At 41.0% G+C, this 25,844-nt stretch overlaps 1 protein-coding gene across 1 annotated transcript in view; it reads right to left on the bottom strand.

Moving 5' to 3' along the window:
- Positions 1-25,844, bottom strand: part of adgrv1 (adhesion G protein-coupled receptor V1) — a 153,053-nt gene that overhangs the window by 106,979 nt on the left and 20,230 nt on the right. Inside the window, exons 18-51 of the mRNA XM_078251549.1 lie at positions 24,374-24,500; positions 23,954-24,177; positions 22,974-23,708; positions 20,993-21,366; positions 20,100-20,279; positions 19,510-19,690; positions 19,028-19,221; positions 18,780-18,909; positions 18,419-18,499; positions 16,919-17,058; positions 16,365-16,730; positions 15,993-16,236; positions 15,657-15,872; positions 15,337-15,552; positions 14,991-15,235; positions 14,689-14,870; positions 14,076-14,574; positions 13,189-13,498; positions 11,996-12,205; positions 9,384-9,514; positions 8,645-8,744; positions 7,994-8,173; positions 7,367-7,530; positions 5,763-5,850; positions 5,562-5,585; positions 4,746-4,824; positions 4,516-4,654; positions 4,135-4,276; positions 3,156-3,421; positions 2,886-3,061; positions 1,134-1,258; positions 817-998; positions 411-557; positions 69-149 (exon numbers count right to left, since the gene is read on the bottom strand). Coding sequence (XP_078107675.1) covers positions 69-149; positions 411-557; positions 817-998; positions 1,134-1,258; positions 2,886-3,061; positions 3,156-3,421; positions 4,135-4,276; positions 4,516-4,654; positions 4,746-4,824; positions 5,562-5,585; positions 5,763-5,850; positions 7,367-7,530; positions 7,994-8,173; positions 8,645-8,744; positions 9,384-9,514; positions 11,996-12,205; positions 13,189-13,498; positions 14,076-14,574; positions 14,689-14,870; positions 14,991-15,235; positions 15,337-15,552; positions 15,657-15,872; positions 15,993-16,236; positions 16,365-16,730; positions 16,919-17,058; positions 18,419-18,499; positions 18,780-18,909; positions 19,028-19,221; positions 19,510-19,690; positions 20,100-20,279; positions 20,993-21,366; positions 22,974-23,708; positions 23,954-24,177; positions 24,374-24,500 — 6,878 coding nt within the window. The remainder of the gene's footprint in view (positions 1-68; positions 150-410; positions 558-816; positions 999-1,133; positions 1,259-2,885; positions 3,062-3,155; positions 3,422-4,134; positions 4,277-4,515; positions 4,655-4,745; positions 4,825-5,561; positions 5,586-5,762; positions 5,851-7,366; positions 7,531-7,993; positions 8,174-8,644; positions 8,745-9,383; positions 9,515-11,995; positions 12,206-13,188; positions 13,499-14,075; positions 14,575-14,688; positions 14,871-14,990; positions 15,236-15,336; positions 15,553-15,656; positions 15,873-15,992; positions 16,237-16,364; positions 16,731-16,918; positions 17,059-18,418; positions 18,500-18,779; positions 18,910-19,027; positions 19,222-19,509; positions 19,691-20,099; positions 20,280-20,992; positions 21,367-22,973; positions 23,709-23,953; positions 24,178-24,373; positions 24,501-25,844) is intronic.

Here is a 25,844-nt window from a genome sequence, read left to right as displayed (position 1 = left end):
TTCGGATGATGCGTTTAATGATCCTGGCATAACTGAAAACGATTAAAGATCTGTCTAAACAGCCTCACCTGGCTTGATGCTATAAGATAATCTCTTCCATCAGTGGAGAAGTGTTTCACATCCAGAGCTTCAACACCTACGGTTTGTTCCTAAAGACGTCAGAATGAATCAGAAAAGGATTTATTGCCAAGTAAGTAACACTTACAGGGAATCTCCCTTGGTGGATGGTGCATACATAAAGGAAACAAACAATACATGTAAAAGAAACAGTAACATAAATAAACAAATATGTACAGTATAACTGCTTAACAATAACAAAAGAAGGCTAATAATGCAAGACAATACTACAGTGTTAAAGTTAAGTACAAAGTGTGATTGTAATGTTGTACCACGATTGGGTTTGTACTTACCAATGTGATATTGAGGTCCATCTGCAATTTGAAGATGCTGAGGTTGGCAGCAGGGGAGAAGGGGGGGCCACTGTGTGTAATGCCTATGTAGGTAGAGCCATTCATTGCAAACCCCACACAAGAGCTTGGGTCCTGAATCCTAACAGACTGTGATCACCAAAAGAGAGAGCGAGAGAAAGAGAGAGAGAGCGAGAGAGAGAGAGAGAGAGAGAGAGAGAGAGAGAGAGAGAGAGAGAGAGAGAGAGAGAGAGAGAGAGAGAGAGAGATACGCTAACAATGTCATTTGCCATAAATTAGCTTGGGGTTCAATGATCATTCAATTCATACAGATTTTTACTCTCAACTATGTGTGTTTACAGTAGGTACATCATGTGCTTGTTGAGGGACAGTGCTGTTGTTGGCCTACCTTTACAGGCACAAAGACACCCTGCCACCGATAAAGAGTGGCCAAGGTGTTGGAGGATCCAACAATGGGCCTCCTATCCAGCCTCACAGCCAGGAAGGAAGGCCCCTTGGGAAGAGAGCACCAAGAAGAGGTGGGTTTGCCCTCAAAGCTCTGGTACACCCCCATCACTGGGAGGTGACCCTCTTGAAGAAAAAAAAAAGAAAGGAATCATAATTGCATTGCTTATTGGACGGAAAGGGGGATTTAAGAAACATTAAAAGAAAAAAGGAAGTTGGGGTGACTTTGAATTTTAGATATTCTCGATGTATTGGTCTCACCAGAGGCAATAGCTGTTTTAGACTGGGTCTCCCATTCCACACTGACAGCTGACTCCAGACCATTACTGCGAGACACGGTGAGGAAGACTGCTCTGCCTTCATCAGCAACCACTTCTGTGTTAGTTCTGTACAGAAAACACACATTGAATATGACTAAGTTTTCACATTTTTACAGCTACATGTCAGATGACATTATATCCAGTGTTTTCCCTAGGTTTTGTGGAAGACTAAAGCGTGATTTACTATTCTGTGTTAAATCTTCTACACCGTGGCTAAATGTGTTGGTACGTGGAGACACAGACCCTACGCCGGACCCTACGCTGTAGCCTGACATGCACCTCTCGAAAAAATTTAACTACACATTGTGTAGCGTTGCATTACCCCTTACTCATTTCCTGGTTCTTCTTCTCCATAAACAACATGAAATCAAGGAGAGGGTTAACTTTTCCTGCTACAGATTTCCCAACGTGGTCAGAAAGCAACAGGGGAGACACTTTGTTTCTCTCACTATGACTCTCGCGGATCACTGTCACTTTCTCACTCACTCTACCACACACACACACACACACACACACACACACACACACACACACACACACACCGGCCCTGCATAGATCGACGCACACACCAACGCACAAGTATAAACTTCAGGCCACTCACGTAGGCTACGGCGAAAGCTCTGCGTGGAGCCTCCGCAAGACCATAAATCACGCTTAAGTGCACGTATTTGGCGAGGGATTTAGGGGTCCCACCCTTATAAAAAGTGATATTTTTCAATGAAATAAATATGCAATTTCTCATCATTACGGACCATTATTATTACCATATCTGTGTCTACAAAAGCTTAAAGAGAAACCGTGTTAAAGAAGTACACTGGGGACCAACTACAAAGTCATTTAGTTAGTTTTGATGCACACATTGATTTTACATTCATCCGGCTTAAGTAGTTCCCAAAATGGCTTGGGTGCTGTGACTAAGCCTTATAATGGTAGAGGAAACCATGTTTAGTGCAAGTGTATATGATATTTTAAGTTTCAGATCCTTTGGTACAACTGTATTGACTCGATGTCGTTGTAAATGAGGGTCGCCCCTTAAAGGGATGGTTCGGCGTAATTTCACCCTAGGGTCCTTTGCACCATGACCTCGAGCCAAACACCCCCCCAGAAGCTTTTTTCCCTTGGTCTAACATTGGGCGAGTTAGCGCTATCAGCCGAATGGCTTAGTGCAGGCGCTAATGGAACCAAAGGTGTATCTCGTAAATTACCCCACTAATAATGCCCGGAATGGTACCAAACTTCTACAGTAGTACAAATAGGTTCTGTACTAATAAAACGAGGCATTGGAAAGTTTGTAAGTACACAAGGAGTTTATTTAAATAACACTTGCCTGAAGGCTTCTACTCTCTGCTGCTACCGCTACCGGCAGTACGACGAGTGCTTAGGGACCGTCTACAAACTACAATACTGAAAAGAGATACAACAAAAATATTTATTAATTTAATGATTAAATAAGGTAGTGTCTCCAAACGTACCTCAATTATAACTTGTCTCCTGCTAGTTGTACTACAGCACTTACTGTTAAAAAATAAGTTAAATTAATAAATGTTTTTGTTGTATCTGTTTTCGGTGTTGTAGTTTGTAGACGGTGTTTGGCTTGAGGTCATGGTGCAAAGGACCCTAGGGTGAAACTACTCCGAACCATCCCTTTGATGATCTCTCGAGTATAAATAAAGGTTGAATGAATATTGAGAACCTGTTGATAGTAGGTACGATGCGAAACAAGCCAGAAGGAGCCAAGTTCTCCAGGACGGTGATGAGAGTTCGCAGTTGGTCACCCATCCGTGCACCTCCTGTTGGGCTGGACAGGGTCACTGTGAAGGTTTCATTGGCTTCAGGCTCAGCATCCAGTATTGCCCAGATCTCCAGCATCTGAAGTATTATACAATATACATGTTTGGTCATGTACTGTATGTGTTTGAATGCTGTAAAGCCAGTAAAAAAAAACAAATCTACTTTCACTCACCTTAAATCGGACTCCGTCCTCTAGCACCACAAACCCCTGTGCTGGCCTCAAATCGCCCTCTGCTAGACTGCCGTTGGCGTCAGTAATGGTAAACTGAACAGTTACGGTGCCAAATGTGCCTTTCTCAGGGTTCCGAACCACGTACAGGGTGGCCACACTCTCACTCAGCCCAGACACAGACGTGGGCTCCTTCAATAAGAAATGTTTGCTGGTGTTAAAGGAAATGACCCCGTGTCCATCGTCACTGGCCAGGATATTCACGGTGGCTGTAAGAAAAACAAAAAGATGTAGTTTAGGAAAATAATATCATAGTTACGTGCAGTATGGGTAGATGAGAATAAATCTGCTGTCAATTCTTATAAACGTTAACAGTAATTTCATAAAGCTAATAGTGTCTCTACCACCATCTTACGCAGTTTGCAGTGTAATATGGGGTTTTAGTTTCTTTAACAGACATGACCCGAAATAAACTGATAGGTGTAGTACACAATCTTGTATCATTGTGTATGAGGATTTCATGTTCCATTGTAATACTATGGTTACCAACAGTCATTTACCTTGCCCATCTATACAGAAGAGGAATATAACTGTTCACTAAAACAATGTATGATTTAAAAAACTCCAACAAATCCTATAAAACCTGCCAGCCAATTAGAAAGAAGTATTTGCTATGGAGACAGAGCACAACATCGTCAGACTCTGAAAGCCACGCCCACCGGAGGGGAAAACAATCAGCGGTGGGGGCGGGACTTAAATGTGCTCTGTTTCTATGGCCATGGTATGAGACCTCTTTTATCTGACATGTTGTTCATTTATTTTACTCCTAACTCTCTTAGCCAAAATCTCTCTCCATTCAAGTATTGGCCATGAACCGCAAGTTATCTATTGTTTATTTGAACTGAATGTGTCACTCTCTTTTGCTGTTTTACTTTTCACGTTTCAGAAATTCTATTATAGTCTATTCTGCCCTCCTATCTACCTGTGGTATTGGTGCCCAGCTCCAGCCCAGGGGACGGCTTGGACAGGATGAGCTGGAATCTCTCAGCTCCCTCTGGAAGGGCGTCATCGATGATCTGCACTTCTACAAACTTATGCCTTTCGCCATCAACAAAATTGAGCATCTGTGTGGACAGAGGGGGTTTTCAGTTCAGTTTTGGCTCTCATCCAAAAGGCTTCTTTAGCTCAGCTTCTTCAGAACTGAGGAGTCCTTTTTGGTGAGAGGCGAAACATCTTCAATAATCTGAAGCAAGTACAGTTGCTCTTGACTAATAGTCATGCTACTAAAAGTATTTTAATATGTGTTGTGTAAGTATGGGTCTGTGATTTTGTGTGCAATGTTTGGATACTGTGTATGGCTGACCGTTTCACTGGTGTTGTAGTCCAGTCCCTGTTGAGCTTCCAGGTTCTGAGCATAGAAGAAGAGAGAGACATTTCCATACGTCCCCTTGTTCCTGTAGGCCACTAGAGTCAGTACTCCCATTGTTTCATTCACTTCAAACCTGGAAACCAGAACATATTTGTATGAGAAAAGCACTTAGAGCATGTACAAATCAACATAAGAGATGTGTTATTTGTGGGTGCATTTCTTACATGGTGTTTGTCCATTCAATGACTCCTCTAATTCCATCGTTAGCAGCAATGCTAATCTCTGCCACCAAACCATGGGTGTCTGGGGAAATAACATCATTCACAGAGGAAACATTTAGACTGTAAATTGCTTTTTATGACTGTAGTAAAAAGTTTAGCATTAGCGTCAGCGCTGACCTCAGGGTTGTAACTGCACTGCAAGCACCAACATAAAGATATGCAAGAGGAAACTGTCGATGATCTAGCTTTTCGTCATGGCATATTTGAGCACATTACAGCTAAGAAGTGTCTCCTGTAAGTAGCTGGGGAGACTGAGTAGCTAAGTCTTTTGGGTGGACTGATTTATGACCCCCTGAATAGATGTCTCCCATTCACTCCACGGCCAAGACACTGGGAGGCCAGCTACAGGTTTAGTTTGGCTTTCTCTCTCCTCACCACACGGTGCTACCCGGCTCCCACCAAATCCCCAAGCTTCCTCAATCATGGAAAGCATCAATCTCACCATCCAAGCCACATAATGACTGCTGCCAAAAGAGCGGCTGTGTGTTTACTGTGTGTCTCCACGCAGAAGGCCAGATGGTATTCTGGGAGCCTGCTGCTTGTGCCTGTAGTATTCTGTCTACTCATCACTTTCTAAATGTACTCATTCATAAATTGGACCGCGGTTTAGATTATGCAAAAGCCGTAGCAGAAACTACCAAGCTCTTCCATGGTGCATTTTGACAGCCAACTACAATGTTGTACCGTACAGGAATACTGTACATTAAACTACATGTACATTTTAGGCAAAGCTTGGGAACATACAAATGTGTATTTTACCTGGCAATGTGCAATACACAACCTCTACTCATCACACAGAGCAAATGGTGAGAAAGTATGAAGAGAAAAGAAGGAAAGTCATTTCATAAAATGAAAAAACAACATTTTAACATGTAATCTGACACCGTAATAGCACAACTGTCTACGATGGCCAAAGTAGTACCGGCATCTCAGCTTTACGCTGCTTAAATTGCTCCATACCTAGTTGGGGAACTGTGGCAAGAGTCGTGATGAGCACTGCTGATGTTATGTTGACCAGGAAGAACTCCTGCAACTCAGGAATGTCGTCCTAATAAAACAAATGGTAATTAAAAAGTTTTAGATCCCACATTCAAACAGATCTGCTTCATGGAAGTACAGCTAGCGTCAGGAAGATAAAGAAGAGCTAACAAACAGTTTGACCCATCATCTTACAGTCCCTCCAGAAAAACGCGATTTATGCGATCGCATAATTCAATGCATAATCAGCCAAAGTCTGCATATTTATGCGGGGGCGCATTTTTTCAAATACGCCACACTTTTGCCGCATAAATTGCTGATTTCCGCACAAAAAATGCGGGGCTTGCATGATAATGCCCGCATTTTCGTTGCGGAAAAGTCACATATATCTTAGCAGAAAGTTGAAAAATGTTGCGTTTACTTCACACAAGAGCAGCCATTTTCTCAGTTTTTGGAATGACTGATGACAGTTTATACAAGTTCCCGCAATTTCATCGCATAAAATTACATAAATATCCCGCATATTCCATCGCATTTTTTAAGAAAACGTGCCACATAATCAAGGATTTTACCCGCAACAATCACAAAAAAACTCAAAACACTTTTTCTGGAAGGACTGATCTTAGGTATCACATTTGATGGAAGACAAATTGAAAGTGTTCATTGATCTAGTTGAATTTCAAGTTGCACAAATTATGTATAAAGCAAAAAACAGACTACTAACAGGTAATATTCAGAAGTTCTTTTTTGATAGAGAGGGGGGTTATAATTTAAGGGATAAGGTTTTAGCTGTTCGCACGACTATAAAAAGTCAATGCATTGCATTACAATCAGTGGTGTGAAGTTGTGGAATGGTCTGTGCACAGAACTAAAGCAATGTCCAAACATAATCCAGTTCAAAAAAAGGTACAAAGCAATGATTTTCAAAAAATATATGAAAGGAGGGTTTTAACAGTTGCAATATATGTTCATTGACGTATGTGCATGATTGTGTGTGTATATATATGTGTATATATATATATGTATATATATATGTGTGTATATATATATATGTGTATATATATATATGTATATATATATGTGTATATATATATATATGTGTATATATATATGTGTATATATATATGTGTATACATATATATATGTGTATATATATATATGTGTATGTATATATATATATATATATATATACACACATATACATATATAGATATATATATATCTATAGATATGTATGTGTATATGTATACATATATATATCATAAGATCAATGTGATAAATATAAATAAGATATAAATATGTGGTAAATGAAATAATAATAATAATAATAATAATAATAATAATAATAATAATAATAATAAACTGAGCTATGGAAAAGGAGTAGGATTAAATAAGTGTATACTCCTATTCCTACTCCTTTTCAGACATGTTTCTGTTGGGTAATGTTACTTATTGTTTATTTAATGTTTTGCTTATTTAACTTATTAGTACATTTTTTGATGTTTTGTTTGGTTTATTTTTGATATGTCTGAACTAAATTTCTTCATTCATTCATTCAAAGAATGGAAGACAGCCAAGGTCTTTACCTCCAGTATGGTGACAGGGATGGCGACAGAAGTCTGTCCATCCTGAAGGATTACAGAACCAGCACCAGAGATGAAGTCTTTTCCCGGATCAGCGAGAGCACCCTCCACCTGGGACAAGTTTTGTAGAGATCCCCGTATGACCTCGTAGGTGATATTCACTGCTCCTGTACACCAACATTGCAATTCAATAACTTTATTAATCCCACAAGGGGCAATTGCTGTAGTTAAGAGCAGCTACAGACAACACACATACATAACAGCACACAGGCGTACATATAGGCCTACACCCTAGAGGGTAGATACATAATAATTAAAAAAAAATCCTGATTTTATCCGATTAAAAGTCGAATTGCAGAAGGGACAAAAGAATTACAGTGGTGATTCATTTTAAAAGCAGGTAAAATATAACGACTTCTTGATGGCAACAGAGAAAATTCATTTTGAAGAACATGATCTAAGAAAGACAAAATGCTCGTTGCTTTACGAAAGATTTGTTGATAACAAAGAGAATTTAAGCAGATAAACGATTTAGATGTGATATCAGTTACAGGGTAAGGAATGGAATGAAAAAGGAAACCTATTCATTTAGTACATGTTTTAGTGTACACAAGTCTTGTTCCCACTGACCTGAGGCTCCAAACTCTCTATTGACGTAGATGTTTATAGTTCGGTCCCGTTCCTCCGTGCTCACCCTAAGGGATGACGGGGCGATGCTCAGCAGCCCATAGGGCTGATCGCTGGTGTCCACAGTAAGCACCGCCTCCCTGCCCTGAACATCCAGGGCAGCATGACCTGTCACCACAACGCCTGTGTGTGAAAGTGAGGGGAATGATAATCTGGGTCATAATTCTGACTAGGGTTATTTTGAGTTTGTGTGTGTGTGGTTTCTTGCAGAATTTTTTTTTTTTATTGGTTTATTTGATAGGGACCATGCATATTTATGAACACTGTTGTATACAAAACACCATATAAATATGCCAGAATTAGTAAAAATAACTATTTTTTTCTCTTTCATCTGCAGTCCCTAGGCAGGTGACATAGGACTAACATAGAGACAGCCAGCAGTCATACAGCACTCCTTCACTATAAATTAAAAGGTACACATAATGGTGAAATATAAATTGACAAAACAAACAAAATACATGACGACAAAGACATTATTCATCCACCTCTATGCTGCATTCAATATAACAGTGAAAGTGTATGGGTGATGAAATGTGTGACAGTCAAAAGTGAGTGCATCTCCACCACTAAGACACTAGGGAGCCAATGCATTACCAAACGTTTGTATGTTGGACAAGGACACTTTGTATTCATCTTTGTTCTCTGGTGTGGCGTCATCAAGGAGCTGCAGGACTATGGTGTCATTTAGTTTCCCCTGTAGGAGACACACCCCAACATCCATAATTACTGGAGACAACCAAAACAAATTCTTTTCACGGAATCATTCCGTTTTATTTTACAGATTTGTTCCCATATTATCTTTGTTAAACACGAAAATATCATAAAATCAAAAAAATAGACAGTACGTTTTCATGTATATGGTAAAATAACATGAAAAACATGTAACTGTGAATAACCATAGAATTGATTTTTAAAGAAAATGAATTTGTTTTCACATAAAAAGAAAATTTAGTTTTATTTAATAAATTAAACTGTTAAAAATCAAGTTTAATACTGTAAATACATGTCTTAAATTAGTTAATATGGGTGTAAATATCCTTCACTAAAGATTAAAAAGCCCCAAAAATACGATGTAAAATGTTCATGTAAAATTCAAGCTAAAAACTATATTTTAATTATGGAAAATTACTGTATTTTTACAAGAAAGTTGTTACAGTGTGCACCATTTCAATGCAATCTTTTCTAGTTGATTCTATAAGCTCTGTGGTTGGCATCTTCAACTACTCTCACAGAAGATCAACAATGACAACATGCGCTATACTGTGCAATAATTGTGTTTAACTACGATCCCACAACAAGATGTCCAAAGATCTCCATCTAGTACTGTATTTACCGAAGTAAAGAAAAGTGTCCCTGAGGTTCGGGTGAAGGTCCGGTGTACGAGCGGCCCTTGTACAGTCCAGTCCACAGTGACATTACCCAGACCTGGAGCCGTTCTCAACACCAATAAGGACAGCCTCTCACCTGTAATATGAAATATATAATATCAAATATAGGTTTGTAAAGATGGACTTGTCATGGATTGATGGACTCTTAAAGTGCTCATATTATGCTTTTTGGCTTTTTCCCTTTCCTTTATTGTGTTATATATCTTTTTTGTGCATGTTATAGGTTTACAAAGTGAAAAAGCCCAAAGTCCAGCCCAAAGGGACTTACCATCTCCAACAGAAAACACTGTTCACAAACAGCTCCAAACAAACAGCTCTATTGTAGTCAAGCCTTTACTTCTGTGACGAACGTGCGTCACTTTGTAACACAGGTTATAATGCTCGCCTAGCTGTTATTATGGCATGCCCTCATACTCTGCTTCTGACTGGCTAGTAGTCCTTACCTAGCGACTGCGCATGTGCGACTCCCAACAAAGAACAGAAGTGAGATGCCTCACTCTGTAGCTAAAACAGAGAGCTCAACACAAGAGGAGCTGCAGCAATGTGCAGTACAACAAAAATATGGTGTTTCTTGAAAATTAAACCATGTAAACCTATTCTGATACAACTAAATACAATTATGAATCTGAAAATGAGCATAATATGAGCATGTTAATGTGAAATGCATGTCTTAAACTGTAGTAGGGCTGGGCGATAAGGAGAAAATCCAATATCACTATATTTTTGACCAAATACACCGATGTCGATATTGCCGCGATATTGTAGGGTTGACTTTTGGTGCTTTCACAAAAGATGCACACAATGAGAGTTTTGATAATCACCAATAATGTGGATGTAATGACTAAGTGGGTAAAGGTGAATGATAGAACAGCTAGAACAGTCTGGTACATCCAGAAAATGACATCGCTTTACTGTAATGTAGCCTTTAAAACCAGGAAAAGACAAGACTGGTGTCAGGATATTACGACATCCAAAATTGAAGACGATATCTAGCCTCATATATCGATGTCAATATAATATTGATATATTGCCCAGCAATATACTGTAGATGCCAGTAGAGGCAACTCAAGGTCTCTAATGGTATGGATTATACTCAGGGAGACTTCAACCGCTCATGCATGCATCATTTCAAGATAATGACAGACGACCATAGAACCCACCTGTTGCTACATGCCTCCACTACTATGAGGGCATTCCCTTACGTTTGCACTCATACATCATTCACATCTCTCGTGACAGGGACAGTGGTAATGGTTTGGAATGTAATGTAATAGGTGGCCGAGCTACTTCAGCTTTATTTATTATCAGCTCGCTCTCTTAGGTCTAGTTATGTTAAATCTACTGTCTGTTCCACACCCCCGGCTTAAGAGACGGAGACTTTGGAATGCTCTACCTCCGGGGTCTTCAACATTTTTTAGGCAAAGAACTTTAGCTCAAAGAGAGACAAAGTAGGGACCCCTTACTACATTTACTGTATATTTACTGTATAGAATTAAGTTGCATTAAACTGGGCCGCATGGATGAAAATAAAATGGCAATGGCCCAATCCCAAAGTGAGCCCTGAGGACTAAGGACTAAAGACTCACAGACTTAATTGAGCTCAGGTGCTACGTGAGTGAGTGTGTGAGGCCACATGGGCTCAGATAGGTAGAAATGGGATTGGGACAGCACTTCACGAGATCACATGTTACCATGGCGACATTTAATAACAAAGATGTTGCTGACACTTGCCGGTTTGGGAATTTTCATTTTAAGTTTGTTGCTTTCCACACGGCCAAGGCCCAGGAGACGGCGGCCTGATTCCAAATTTTTTTCAAACTCTTGCTTTACAAGCTGGACAACAGGTCCGTTCTGTTCCGTGATCGTGTGTCATGCTTTGAACTGTGGGTTATTTCCTTTGGTGAAGTCTGCATCGATGCAGACTCACGGAAAGGGCTCGGTAAGTGTGTACTTAAACCCTCACGCCCTTTGAAATTCGACACTGGGACAACCCTAAGCCAAAGAACGCACACCAAAGTCCGTGAGTCTGTGAGTCCGGACTTTGGGATTGGGCCATTGAATCTTTAAGATTAACTGTATGGCTACCATAGTAGGCATAGGACGCTTATCTTCAAATGTGTAAATAAGATTTTCTTTCACAAATAGACCAATTTATCTTTGCTATTAAAATGGTAGATGCATGTAAATGTATATTTTCAGACATATATTATTTAAAAAAAAAAAGAAAACATAAACATAATTTGGCAGCCCCCCTGCACTAACTCTGAGGACCCCTAGGGGAATATCTCTGCTCTACCTTCATCCTTACGGTCTGCTGTTTCTGTGGACTCTTTTGAAAACCAGATAAAGACCTACATTACTGTAAATTGTATGACAGTTATATTGTATAACACATTACTGTGTTTTTAGTATGTATCATCTTGTGTGTTTTTATGTAAAGCACTTTGTGATTTCTATCTGTGATAAGTGCTCTATAAATACATTTGACTTACTACAGTAAGGGGGTGATAATGTGCTTGGACATACATACTATAGAATATCAAAAATAGCGACGCACCTTCTCTGGCAATGACAGAACGTGAGGCTGGATGGAATCCTACTATCCCGGCCACATTATCGTTAGCCAATATCACTATGGTTACAGTGTCAGAGCTCGGCAGGATCCGACTTCCTCCCTCCGTATTAACAAGACCAATCATGAGGTTCTCGCTGTCCTCTGGCTCAATGTCATCTCTGATTAATATCTCTATTGTCTTCTTCAGAGCACCTGTAGACACAAAGGACAAACATGCCTTTTAATAGGAAGTTGTGCCAAATAATCAGCGGTGGAACAAGTATTCAGATCATTTACTTAAGTAAAAGTACTAATACCACACTAAAAGTCCTGCATTGAAAATGTTACTTGAGTAAAAGTATGTAAGTATCATCAGGAAAATGTACTTAAAGTATTAAAAGTAAAAGAACTTAATGCAGAAAAATCCTCACATTTTAGAAACTGGAAACGATCCAAGCTGTTTCTGTCAGTCAACTAAGTGTTTAATCGACTTATCATTTCGGCTCTACTTGAAAGCTTATATATTGTTGGGTAGTTTAATTTATAATAAAACATTGTATTTTATAAACTACATGTGTTCTATGTGCAAAAATCTTAATTTGTAAAGTAACTAGTAACTAAAGCTGACAGATGAATGTAGTGGAGTAAAAAGTAGAATATTTCTCTCTGAAATGTAGCGGAGTAGAAGTAGAAAGTGGCAGGAAAAGAAAAGACTCAGGTAAAGTACAAGTACCTCAAATGTGTACTTAAGTACAGTGCTTAAAGGTGCTCTAAGCGATGTTGGTTGAGGTCACTTCTTGTTGACGTTCGAAGTATTGTCAAACAAAACGGAGGCTGGCTCGCCCCTCCCTCCTCCTCATCCCATTCCCTCCCCCTCCCTTCCGCGCACTAACCCCCCAACCCCCACCCACAAATCCTTCTTGTCGGTTATTGGCTGGAACACTGTTTATTATGTTTGGTGGTGCAAGTTGGCGCAGTTTGTTTTTGTTGCCGTTTGTGGAGCCTGGGCTGTCTACAGAGACCGCATTTTTTGTGTTCAAGGGACAGGCAGCTAGCGGATAGTGAGGAGATGTTTGCTGTATGTGACAACAAATGTTGTAGCCTAAAAAATGTGTGACATCGCTTAGAGCACCTTTAAATAAATGTACTTAGTTACATTCCACCACTGAAAACAATTCAGTGAGTGATCCACATACCATCAAAGACCAGAATCCCTCCAGTCCCAGTGAAGTCAGCATCTGGTGTGGCCTTTCCTCCAACAAACCTCCACTCTACGGTGACGGTGCCCAGATTCCCTCCTCTCCGCTCTATAACCAGGGGCACCACAACCGTAGGCTCCTCTCGAACCTCTAGATAGAGCCCCTCGTTAGTGGTGTTGGGACTGAGGCTGTATATCAAAAATACGCCAAATGCGTCTCCATTCATCCCTATAGTGACCACAGCTTTGTCTGGCTGGCCAATCGAGGGCAGGTTCTTCTGTGCCACAGTCAGATTCATCAGGCCTACCTTTAAACAATACATGGTAAAACATTTGATCCGTTATACAGTTGAAATAGAATGCATTAGGCCTGCAAAGATTAATTGATTAGTAGTCAACTATTAAATTAATCCGCCAACTGTTTTGATAATTGATTAATCGGTTTGAGTAATTATTTATTTAAAAAATAAAAATAAATATTTCTCTGATTCCAGCTTCTTAATTGTGAATATTTTCTAGTTTCTTCTCTCCTCTGTGACAGTCAACTAAATATCTTTGAGTTGTGGACAAAACAAGACATTTGAGGACGTCATCTTGCGCTTTGGAAAACAATGATTGACATTTTTCTTAATTTTCTGACATTTTATAGACTAAACAACTAATCGCTTAATCAAGAAAATAATCGACAGATTAATCGAGAATGAAAATAACCGTTAGTTGCAGCCCTAGAATGCATGTAAAACAAATTAAACCAGAAATAACACAGGGCAATATATATATATATATATATATATATATATATATATATATATATATATATATATATATATATATATATATATATATATATATATATATATATATATATATATAATTGTGTTTTACCTTTAGGATCTGTATGGAGAAGCTCTCATCCATTTCAGGGAATTTATCAGTCAAGATTGGGACTGTGAGGTTGGCGACCCCTGACCCATCTTCCATGAAGGCACTTTGAGCTGTTACAGGGGTGTAATCACTCCCTGCCACAGCCTGGCCACTGAACAGGACAGCAGCTGCAGTGCTGTTTTTGACATAAGTCATAACCTGAGATTTAACGGTCAGCTGGTCAACCCCTGAAGCCACCCAAGTGCAGGATGGTGGGCTCACCCCTGATGACAGAGAGAAGGCCTGGCAGGCTCGCTCTCTCAGACAGGCAGCAGCACATGCAGCCAGTGGGTCTGTCTGCCCGGTAATGTTAACAGTCCTAAGGGGGGCAGTGGATGGAACACCTGGTTTTGGGAGGTCATAGTACATTAGCAGATTCCGGCCATCAGCCTGAGCCAAGCCAACAATATCGATGTCAGAGGTGCTGTACACAATCTCCAAGCGACCAAATAGACCACCTCTGGAATAAAGGCAAAGGGGAAGACAGAGAAAAGACAGCAGATAGGAAAAGTGTGTTTAATGTGAGTACATAAAAAAATACATTATTCCAGAAGAAAACAATAACTAAAAGTACCTTCTGCGGACCGTAACATTGGCTCTATAAACCCCCTCCAGTGGCTCTTGAACACGGTACACAGACAGCTCAAAGTATACTGTCCCATATGGATTGTCATTTTCAGGCACTATTATGTTAACAGATCTATCGGCTCCAAGGCTTCCTCCATTACTGGCACCAGTAAGCTCCACCTTAATTATCTAGAAAAGACGGAAGGAGTTAAAAAAAAATAAACATTGCGGCTTAAATTATGTAAAATATTTCAACAGATGTATCATTTTACGCAATTCACAGTGTCATTTTCAATGTAAGCTACTTACCTCGGTGATTTCAGGTACGTCGTCAGCTAAAATCTCCACTAGGAGCGTCTTCATGGTCTCTCCGGGAGCAAATCTCACCTCTCCTGATGTGGGTCTGATGTCCCCCACTGCTAGTTTACCATTGACAGTGGCCTGCCATTGGACTACCACTGTGCCAATAGTACCAGCTTTACGCACTATAGGCAACGTGACCTCAATGGAATTAGACCCTGGCTCCTCTATGGTAACTGGAACTGCTTGGAAGACTAGGTAGAAATAAAATCAAGAACTCACTTAACATGGACAAATTGTCCAAAACAAGGAGAAATAATAAGACACAAACACATCCTGGATAATGCCAACTAACCAAAGGCACCAAAAGGGTCATCAGAAGGCAGTATGGTGATGATGGCACGTGTGCGCTCCCCGAGGAGAGCTCCCCCGGTGGTCTGGTTGATCAGCTCTATGAGAAAGGTCTCCTCCAGCTCAGGGATGGCATCATTGATGACATAGACGGGGACAGATTTACTGGACTCCCCTTCTAGGAGGACCACATCAGTGGAGGCTACGCTGTAGTCTTCACCTATAGGATGGCACACATGCACATACATATGGACATGGCCTGCCTGCTCACACACAAATCATAAAGAGACAGATTTAAATCCATGTTCCATGCCCAACACTTACTGACTCTGGCGGTCAAAGGCACTGCTCGGAACTTGACGGATACGTCAGCAAAAATCCCCCCAACACGTGTAACATTGATTATGGGCCCAACGTAGTCCTCAGCGACACTGACAGCAGAAGCTGACAGCTGGAGCATTCCAAAAGCATCGTCGCTGGCCTCCACTATCACCTGGGCTACAATGTCAGTCATGGGGCCCAGAGAAGGGGAATTGGAAACTAAAAAGAACAGTGAGAGGATATTTAATCAGTTTAGTGTGGTAAGGTTGAATATCATTATATCTTAAATTAATTCTTCAGGTAAAACTTCCCACTCAGTGGGGTGTGTCAGTATCTTACTGAGCCTCTTCTGCTCTCCTTTGATGAGTTGAACACTGAGCAACTTCACAAAAATGGACTCGTCTCTTTCTGGATCCTTATCATCCAGCACTCGGAGGGTGATGTTTGCTTGACTCTGATTGGCCAAGAACACAACAGAATCCAGGAGGGGAACAAAATCCCGCCCTTCAGTGGCTCGGCCCACCCCAGGGGTCCTGTAAGGTTCCGGATCTGCCTCGTTTAGTGTCCCATACGTGACTCGCACCTAGACAAATAAAAAATGGGAAAGAAATAGTTTCATCCATCACATGTGGGAATCCGTTTTTATTTATTTATTAAAAGTCACAGAATCATAAGTGGCATCAATTTCTATACTTTTACAGAAGTACACACCTGACCCATCAGGCCTCTCTGTCGCAGGATGGTGAGGGAAACAGTTGAGTCAGCTTCAGAAAGTCGGACAGACCTTGTTACATTAGCGAATACAAAAACACCATAAGGATCGTCGCTGGCGAGCAGAGTCAGGGTAGCAGACGTCTGAACACCCAGACGACCGTTGGAGACATTAACCAAGGACAAGTTGAAACTCTTGTCCAACTCAGAGATCTCATCCTGGGCCACATTGATGATGATGTTCTCTGACTTCTGACCTACACCAAAGGTGATGTTCCCAAACCTGCTAAGGAGCTGTCCCTCAGAACTGGGATCAGCCTCCCAGTACACAGTTACATTGAAAAGGTCGCCAAAGGACCGATCCACCTAAGAGAGAACAATAAAAAAAACATGGCATGATGATGAACAATACTTAACAATACACTGTAATAAAAAAAACGTGACGGACTGAGAGCAGTATTAGCATCTTGACTTGCAAATGCAAACACAAGGAAACATCTATCTCCTTGAGCCTCAATGGGCCCTTCCTAATTTTTAAACTGATTTACACTGACCTGCAGAATTACAGAGCTGTGTCCATCCTCAGGTTCTGTCCCGTTAACAGTCAGGGATGTAGGACTGAACTGAAACACTCCATGGGCATCATCAGAAGCAGCGATGATCACTGTGACGTGGGATGCAACTCCCAAGCTGGCTACATATAAACATACAAGATAAAACTCTGTGTTACGTTTTGGTGATACATTTTGGTTGCATTTTTTTTTTGTTTCAGTTTGAAGAAAATGAAAAGGACCCAATGGGAGGGAATGGAAATGTGACGATGATCTTTTAATCAATCAAGCTGGTGATTTTAATATAAATAGCCTAATAATAATACCCAACAAACCTGTACCTGTATTGCCTCATCTGCTGGAAGCTCCATTTAAAATATTCTGTTTCTATGTGAAAAATAAACTTTCAGGTTCACAATAATAAATGTTGTCTTTTTAATATCCAGGTTCAGTTTGTTGAACTGAAACCAGTAAAAGATCAGCAAAGCTGAAACATGTTTCAGCAGTAAATAAAGAGAGGAAACTGAAAAGCTGGAACTCAAATTAAGTTTTAAATATTATAGTTATAAATGTAAAAAGTAAAGGACCAAGAATAGATCCCTGAGGAACTCCTCCAACACGTTTGGACGGAATTTAATGACATTTTAAATGAAGTATGTAATCTATCACAGGGGGGACCACAAGGAGTCCTTGAGGGGGTCTCAGAGGGGAATTTATTTTTACTATAATTACATCCATAAGTAACACAATGACAGAATGTATGACTATTTTGGTCATGGGTTTCATACACTTTCTGTAATAAAACATCTAAAAGCAAAATCCCTATCAGACTACAGACCCTGGGACAAAATCTTAAATATGAGAAATAGTTTGGAAACCATGGTCAAGAGAATCAGATTGAAATGGCAATTTGGTGACAGAATGGTTGACAGCAGCCCAAACTTCGACACTTAAGTCAACCACTTACTCTTACTACCCTTTAAGGGCTATTTGCTTTTCCCACATCCCTCTCCTTGGGTACTTCTCACAGGGGTCACAATACAATATAAATACCACACACAATTAAACACATGCATATGCACACACACACACCTACACATATATATGCACTTACAACTGAGCTGAAAGATAATAATTTAAGAAGTTTTATGGATGATTTTTATGCGTACTATTTCTGATAGTACACAGTAGTCCAATTTGCCCAAGAATTTAAGTAAAGTTTTCAGAGGAGAGTTTCTGAGCTTTTATGGTGCAAATCTGGTTTACAATTCTATCAAACCAGCCAAAAATATTATTCTGAAAGAAAGACATAGCACTTTCAATTTGTGAGGACAAAAAATGGTCTTGTATATTCTTGTCAGCAGCCGCAACATGTCACTTGATCTCTAACTTGACTTTGAAATATGCATCCTGCAGCCCTGGGGAGTGAGAAATGATGTTGGTGTGGGGGTGAAGGAATGGAGACAAGAAGCAGTTTGGGGAGAAAAGGAGGGGGATACTTACCATGGTGATGATAGGATGGAAGGAGGAAGTCAGAGTCACTCTCCCCACTACCACTTCCTTCACTATGCAGAAACTGATCCACTGATGGATCACACACGAGGATCAAACAAGTGTCACACCAGGTAAGAATCACACCCGAAGAGTGGAGATCGAAGGGCAAATAGAAAGGAAGGAAGGTAGGTAGGCATGTAGGAAGATGGGTATGAGGAAGCACACAGGAGCACAGCACACAAAACACACAAAAACAGTAGGGCAGATTACAGGGTCAGTTGAGCTCTAATTAAAATAGGCAAAGAACGAAAAGAAATATATCAATATGTGACTCAAACAAATGAAAACACGGTTGTGATAATTTTCTCACCTCCTCCATTAACATTGTAGAGCTCCACTCTAAAAATCTTATCGAGCTCAGGGACAGGATTGTCTATGATGGTCACGGTGATGAACTTTAACCTCTCCCCTGGAAGAAAGTCCAGCATGCCCTCTGAGTCCTACCGGAGGTAACAAGGGAAGCAGGCAAAATGTATTCTCTCTATCTTCTGATTAGTTTATCGATACATCATCTGCGTGTATGCATCAGTAGGCCTAAAGACTGTAGTGGAAACAAACCTCGTAGTCTTCAGGGCTGGAAGCTGTGAATGGGGTTGTCCTGTATCCCACCATGACCCTTCCCAGAAGGCCTTGGGCCCTGGCCACCAGCAGACGGACTTCTCCATCTTCCTCGTTAACAGTTACATGGGCAGGTTCTAACAATGGAGCGATAAATCCCTCTCCTGGAGGGCTAGGCTGAAACTGCAGCAGGCCTGGATTAGAGAAGGGTGTGTGTTTGTGTGTTTATTGTTATGTGTAGAAGAAAGGAAATAGGGGAGAATGTAACAAAAAGGAGGGAAAGGTGTGATTGAAGTAGGAGGGCAGGGAGTGGGGGAGGAATAAAATAATGCCCATAAGATGGAAAAGAAGAGAGAGAAATTGTAATTATATTTAGCTGACCCAATAAGCCACTTGTCACATCATAATCTTAGAAATATGGATCGCTTATTAGCAACATTGAAAGTACAACAGTGCTGTTTTTTGGGCATGTGAGTGAATACCGTAAGGGTGGTCACTAGCTGTGACAGTGATGGTGTTAACAGAGTTATTTGGGTCGATGCTTGCACCACTGGTGGGGGTGGAGCCACGCTTCCCGTCACCGGACATTGCTGACACCAGTGTGATCTGAAAGGACTCTGCCAGCTCTGGGAGGTTATCATCCAACACCAACAGGTTCAATACCTAACAAAAAAATGTGCATACATTAGTTTGATGTTCTAGTCCAGGCTGTACCCATGAAAAGAAGATCTATATTTCGGTAAAAGTAAATGTAAAAGCTTGAGCTGGCACCTGTTGACTCATCAGTAAATACACAAACAACCAACCACTAGGTGGGGCTGATTGTCAAAAAAACATTTGCATTTGGGTAACTGTAAATTCCTGCTTTTAAACTGGACATACGATATATATTTGAAATCAATATACTGATGTGTAAATACAGTAAATAAGGTACATCACACTTGTTTTTACCGACTGAGTGCCTTTGCTTTGTGTGACCCTAGATAAACTCAGAGGGGTTTCCCACAGATCAAAAAACATCACATCAATACAAATCCGACCATTGAGTCACTCTCACACACAGTACACACACCTCAGAGCGCTGTCCAGGCATGAAAAGCACAGCTCCAGTGGCATTAACAAAATCTTGATGGGCTGGCATCTCACTGTCCAAGCTGTCCAGTTGGGTAACACTGTAGTTGACATAAACGTGGTCCAGAGATCCCCGCATACGCTCAATCACACAAGAGATAATGGAACCCTCACCAGTGGTCTAAACAAGGGAATACAAATGTTGATTAATTCTGAACCGCTGGAGGAAAAATGATAAATATTGAATGCTTAAATGAGCTAGTCTTACCAACTATGTTAATGAGCAGGTCTAATTCCAGCACAGTAATAATGTGATTTAGAGAGGAAGCACCTGATAGCCCACGTGCCTCTATGTCTATTAATCCCCAAAGGATCAAGGACATAAAGACGATCCTCTAGTTCTGATGGAATGCCATCCCCAGCCCTACCACCTGTTGTGCTGATGGAAACGAGGAACTAGATCTCCCATTTCCAGTGCTGGAACTCGTGATCCACTTCTACAGGAATGCCTTGACCTGCAGCCTTACCAGCTGTTGCTCTACCTGAGAGGGCCAAAATGAGAGCCCACGCATCCAATCCAACTAAAAACAGAGAGCATGCTCTCCCTGCAGCCAGGCATGAAGACTGATGAAATATGCAGCAGGATAGAGGCCAACAAACCAGTCGGTTTACGTTACATGTGTTTCTATGCTTATGCTTTTTTTTTTTCTGTAGACACAACTAAGTGATGACACTAACAAATGCTACTGTAATAGTGGTCGTGAAGATGATTAATTTATTGATTACCAGTGTGGTTTACATTCCAAATGTTGTAATTGCAGAGTTTGTGAGGGGCTAAAAGATACAGCAAAAAACAGTCCACTAAATGCCACTGACTAAACAAATTGCACTTACATCAGGTATGCAGGCACCGGTGAATCCAAAAAGCCCATTGGCATTGTCACTCTTCATGACTCGCAAGGTAGCAGTGGGTCTGGGGAAAGGGAGGCGCGCTCCACCATGAACTGCTACCAACTGTAGATAGAACACCTCCTCTCCCTCCTCCTCATTATCATCCCTGACTTCCACCACAAACGACTTCTGCCTCTCCTCCTGCCGGTACCGTAGGTAGCCGGAGATGTTACGCAGGTCGGTTTTAGCAGGCTGGGTGTGAAGCTCGTGGATGTGGCTTCGGTTCAGCTTAGTCCTGTACAAGCGAACATCCTGGAGAAGGCCTGTGTACCGCTGTTCGCCCACAGGATCTGACCCGATAAACACTGACGCAGGTCCTAAAGTAGAAAGACATAGAAGAAAACAGTGCATCAAATTGTATACAGCAGATGGCTAACTGGCAATTCATGTGTAAGCTGTAAGTTGGAAATGGTTGGATACAGAAGTAAACAAACCACAATCTTTGCTTCAAGCACAACTTCGTACAGGATATGATATGAAAAATATGAGGTTGAAAAAAAGGAAACACTGATATTCAGTAGATTAATGTGGTACTGGGTCACAAGCTGCAATCAAACACACACACACACACACACACACACACACACACACACACACACACACAAACATCCACAGATATAAGTTCTAATTCATTAACTGTGGATGTATTTGATGTATTCTCTTCCCTACATGTCAAACAAGATCATCATCACTTTTAGAGGTTTCAAAGCTGCTGTACCCATGATTTAGTTTAAAATAATACAGATCTTACTGTTATTAATTCCTGAAACTCCAAACACTTTTGGAAAATAACTGTGTTTGTCACATAGCGGATCGTTTGCATGCTTTAAAAATCACAGATTGATACATTTGTTTTATAGAATAACACTACTACATTACATAACAATTTTAATTGATTTATTTAACTAACACCTGAGATCCTGTAACTTATCATTTTAGTTGACTTGAGATCTGGTGAGACAATAGCAACTGAATATAAATTAAATAATTTTCACACTTCTTTTCAGACTTTTTTGACCGCTCATATAATCATATTATTGTTAATGGTGGAACAAACGTGGTTGCTATGTTGGAGTGTATTGGGACCACAAACAGAATCTTGATTAAGGCCGCTAAATGCCCAGGTCCGGCTCTTTCTCATTACTCATTTATACGTACACCTCTCGTGCCTATCGCTTCCTTTTACTTGCACAAAATGGGACACATGCAGGAAATTTGCCACAGTGAGCAAGTATAAAGCTCTGACACAAAACAATTCCTCTATGGGTTGAGTTACCAGTAGCAGGACAATAACACATGACATGATTGATGATTATGTGTACATCTACTGTGATTGAAGTTAGCCAAAGAACCATCAGAATATTTCCCCCAAGGGGCGCTTTTGGAGCAATACAGGCTGCGACTATTGTCTCCAATAATTAGAGAGAATAGACAGAATAGAAGATGCTGGCTGATTCCCTTTAGCAGTAACAATATCCAGCAGTGCTGAGGATAAGTGCTCATTCAAGCATAGCAGAGTCCCAGTAGTCCTGAACAATGAGGAAGTGACTGAGAGGTATGTGTGTGTGTGTGTGTGTGTGTGTGTGTGTGTGTGTGTGTGTGTGTGTGTGTGTGTGTATTAGTGTGCGTGAGGGTGTGCATGCATGATGTTTGTAAGAAGTTAAGACTTCCACATGTGAACAATGAGAGATAATCTTGAAGTCCTTTCCCACACACACACACACACACACACACACACACACACACACACACACACAAAAACATGCTTAAAAAGTCATGACAACATATGCTACATGTGCCGACAAAGAGACCGCAGACACAAGCTGAACGTAAAACAAAATGGGATATGACGGACACTTTATGCTCAACAACCTGACCTTTGTCACTCTGCTATGTTTAATAAATATCTGATGAAATAACTCACCATCGTTGATACTCTCTCCTTTGATGCTCTTCAGTCCTCCGGGAATAGGGTTCCCATCGAGGAAGAACTCAATAATCCCATCATCAACAGTAATGATGACATGCACCCAGGCATTATTCTCTACAAATTTCTCAGCAGTGGCCCGGGCCACCTGGGTATTGTTTGATCCTCTCACTGTATAATATAGCATCACCGTGACATGAGACTCATTGGTGTGGACCTTCACTCCATAATACAAGGTCCCGTTTCTGGTTCCTTTGCAGACTATGAAGCCGTCAGTGTCTGGTCTGGGCACGAGCCAAGCAGAGAAGGTGAAGTTTCCAACAACAGCAGGCCCATCTTCAGAGGAGATGGTCCCATAAGCTCCTGGACGCCCAGAGAAAAACCAAGTGTCTGTGGCTGAGTGGTGTCGCCTGGCATGAGGCCTGAGCTCAACCTCGTCTGGGAAGGAGGCTAGAAGGAGCAGGTCATCCATCAGAGGAAGGCCCTCTGGGAAGAGGCCAGTAACAATCTCCCAGGCAACCCGCACATCACCAAAAGTACCCTGCTGACGGAGGATGGTGAAGGAAGTGACGTCAGCCATATCATCCTCTGAGAGTACATCTTCAGCTACTTCTTGGTCCAGGTTGCTGTCAGTGATGGCAAAGACACCAAATGGGTCGTCATTGAAAGGGATGAGAACCGAGGCATTCAGAGAAGTCTTGGCTAGTCGTCCGCCCTCCCCTGGGTAACCACCTTAGAGAAATTATGGACAAGAGCTGAAGGGTTTTCAAGACAACATTACAAATTAAATGAATCCTTCTTTGTCATTTCTTTGCCAACAAGTGTCAGTATCGAGATTTTAAAGCTCATGACTCAAATGAAACGTCATGTCAATTATGGCAAATTCCACTTTTCTCTGGTGATTCATTTATTCAGATCTCTTATTCTAAATATATCTCTCAAATCTAACAAATATGTCACTTTTATCCTGCACTCACCTGAGATATTAACCAGCCTGAGGACAAAGAACTCATTGAACTCTGGGAGCTTATCTGAGATGGCCTCCAGGACAATAGGCTTGGCCTCTTCTCCTGCATTGAAGGTGATGGAGCCAGATGTGTTGCTAAACTCTTGGTGTTCCTCCAGAGGAGTCACTGAGTCATTGGCGAACAGCTGCCAGAAGACAGTAACGTTACCAAAATGGCCCCTTGCACGCAGCACACTGGGACAGAAGAGAAAATACAGGTGAAGACTTTGTACCTCAAAAATGTCAACTTCACAGTTTTGTCAATGCATAGGAAAACCTTTGATTAATTCTTTAAATAAAATGTAAATGAGCATGTAACAAGTATACAACTCTGATGTATGTCAAGATGTTTTGCACACAAAAAAACTTGATTTGAAGGCCTGTTCCTTACTAAAACGTATTAGTCTTGCCCTCTTTGACAGGTTTCTCTATGGCTTCCAAGGAGAAAATCCCATTAGCATCATCATTGGCCTCAATCACCACAGTAGCTGTGTCTGCTCCATACACAACCGCATCACCTGTGGACACATTCACATTATCAGTTTAGATCAGGACCTACATGTCGACGTTGACTCAGTAACCATCCTCGTCACAAATAAACTTCACCTTAAATGCCATGTCACAGTACCAGCCAAATCCAAACTCCCAGACCAATATACATAAATCATTGTAGTTGTACTTGTCTTATGTTTTAAAGCAACACTAGAGAACTTTCTGTACCTTAAAATAATGTTTCCAAAATCGTTTCAGTGGTTCATCAACTCGTAACAGGGTGAACGGCACTTCAGCATTCGCTTTGCGGCTCTCTACCGGCTATAACCGCACTATGAAAGTTTGCCAGCTCAGGTAGCGGATCTGTAGCCTGGCTCCGCCCTCCTACGTACTTCCGCTCAATTTTCATTTTCCTTCACTACTCCATCAGGGTTTGAGGTATATTCTTGGGTTTTCTCCAGTCAAATATTTGGCGGTCCGATCAGTGAACAGAGGGAGTGGCTGAGAACGATGACGTTGAGGACGTGCGCTAGAAAGATGCGAGCGAAGCCATTCGGTCCGCTGTGGCAGCAACGCCGCCGAATATCCAGAAGTTAAAGCCCGAGCAAGAACGATCTTTGCTGAGTTGTGTTGGTGGCCATGATGTTGTGGCCCTCCTCCCCACGGGGTTCGGAAAAAGTTAGATTTTCCAACTCGCTCTGTTAGTGGTGAAGGAGTTGGCTAAGGCTAACGCTAGCGATGCTAATGCTAAATATAAGCCGATAGTTGTTGTCGGTCTCTCCTCTTGTTGCACATGCGCATGACATACGTCACGACCAAACGTTAGCGACTGGTTATGGCAGATCCAGAGTGGCTCTGGGCAGATCCAATAGTTTTAAACTTCAACAGAGTACCCGCCTTCAAGGAAGTTAACACTTGTCGAATGAAGACATAATGGGACATTTCCGCTTACAACCTGTAGGGGGACCGAAGCGGGAAAAGTTTGCTAGTGTTGCTTTAATGTCTGTATGTGTTAGCACCATCCAAATGTCCTATGTCTTCTTGTAATGTTTTATTGCACCAATTGTCCTGTGTTTTTTTGTTTTTTTTAATGTTATTGCACTAGTAAAAGATAAATGATAGATAGATAAATGACAGACAGACAGACAGATAGACAGACAGTCAGATAGATATTGCAATGCACATAATATCTATGCTAACCAAGCCCAGGACGATAGGGCTTCTTATTCATGAAAAACCTATAAAAGTAAACTTATAAAGTAGCAACACGAAGGACAGACCCTCAATAAACCCAAACCATTACATTTTTTCTTTCTTTTATAAGAAGGAATAAAAAACTACAGGTGCATATTTCTTTTGCAGAAATAGCA

Source organism: Sander vitreus, chromosome 5, assembly GCF_031162955.1.
Source record: "Sander vitreus isolate 19-12246 chromosome 5, sanVit1, whole genome shotgun sequence".
Lineage (NCBI taxonomy): Eukaryota > Metazoa > Chordata > Actinopteri > Perciformes > Percidae > Sander > Sander vitreus.
This window is presented reverse-complemented; position numbering and strand designations above follow the sequence as displayed.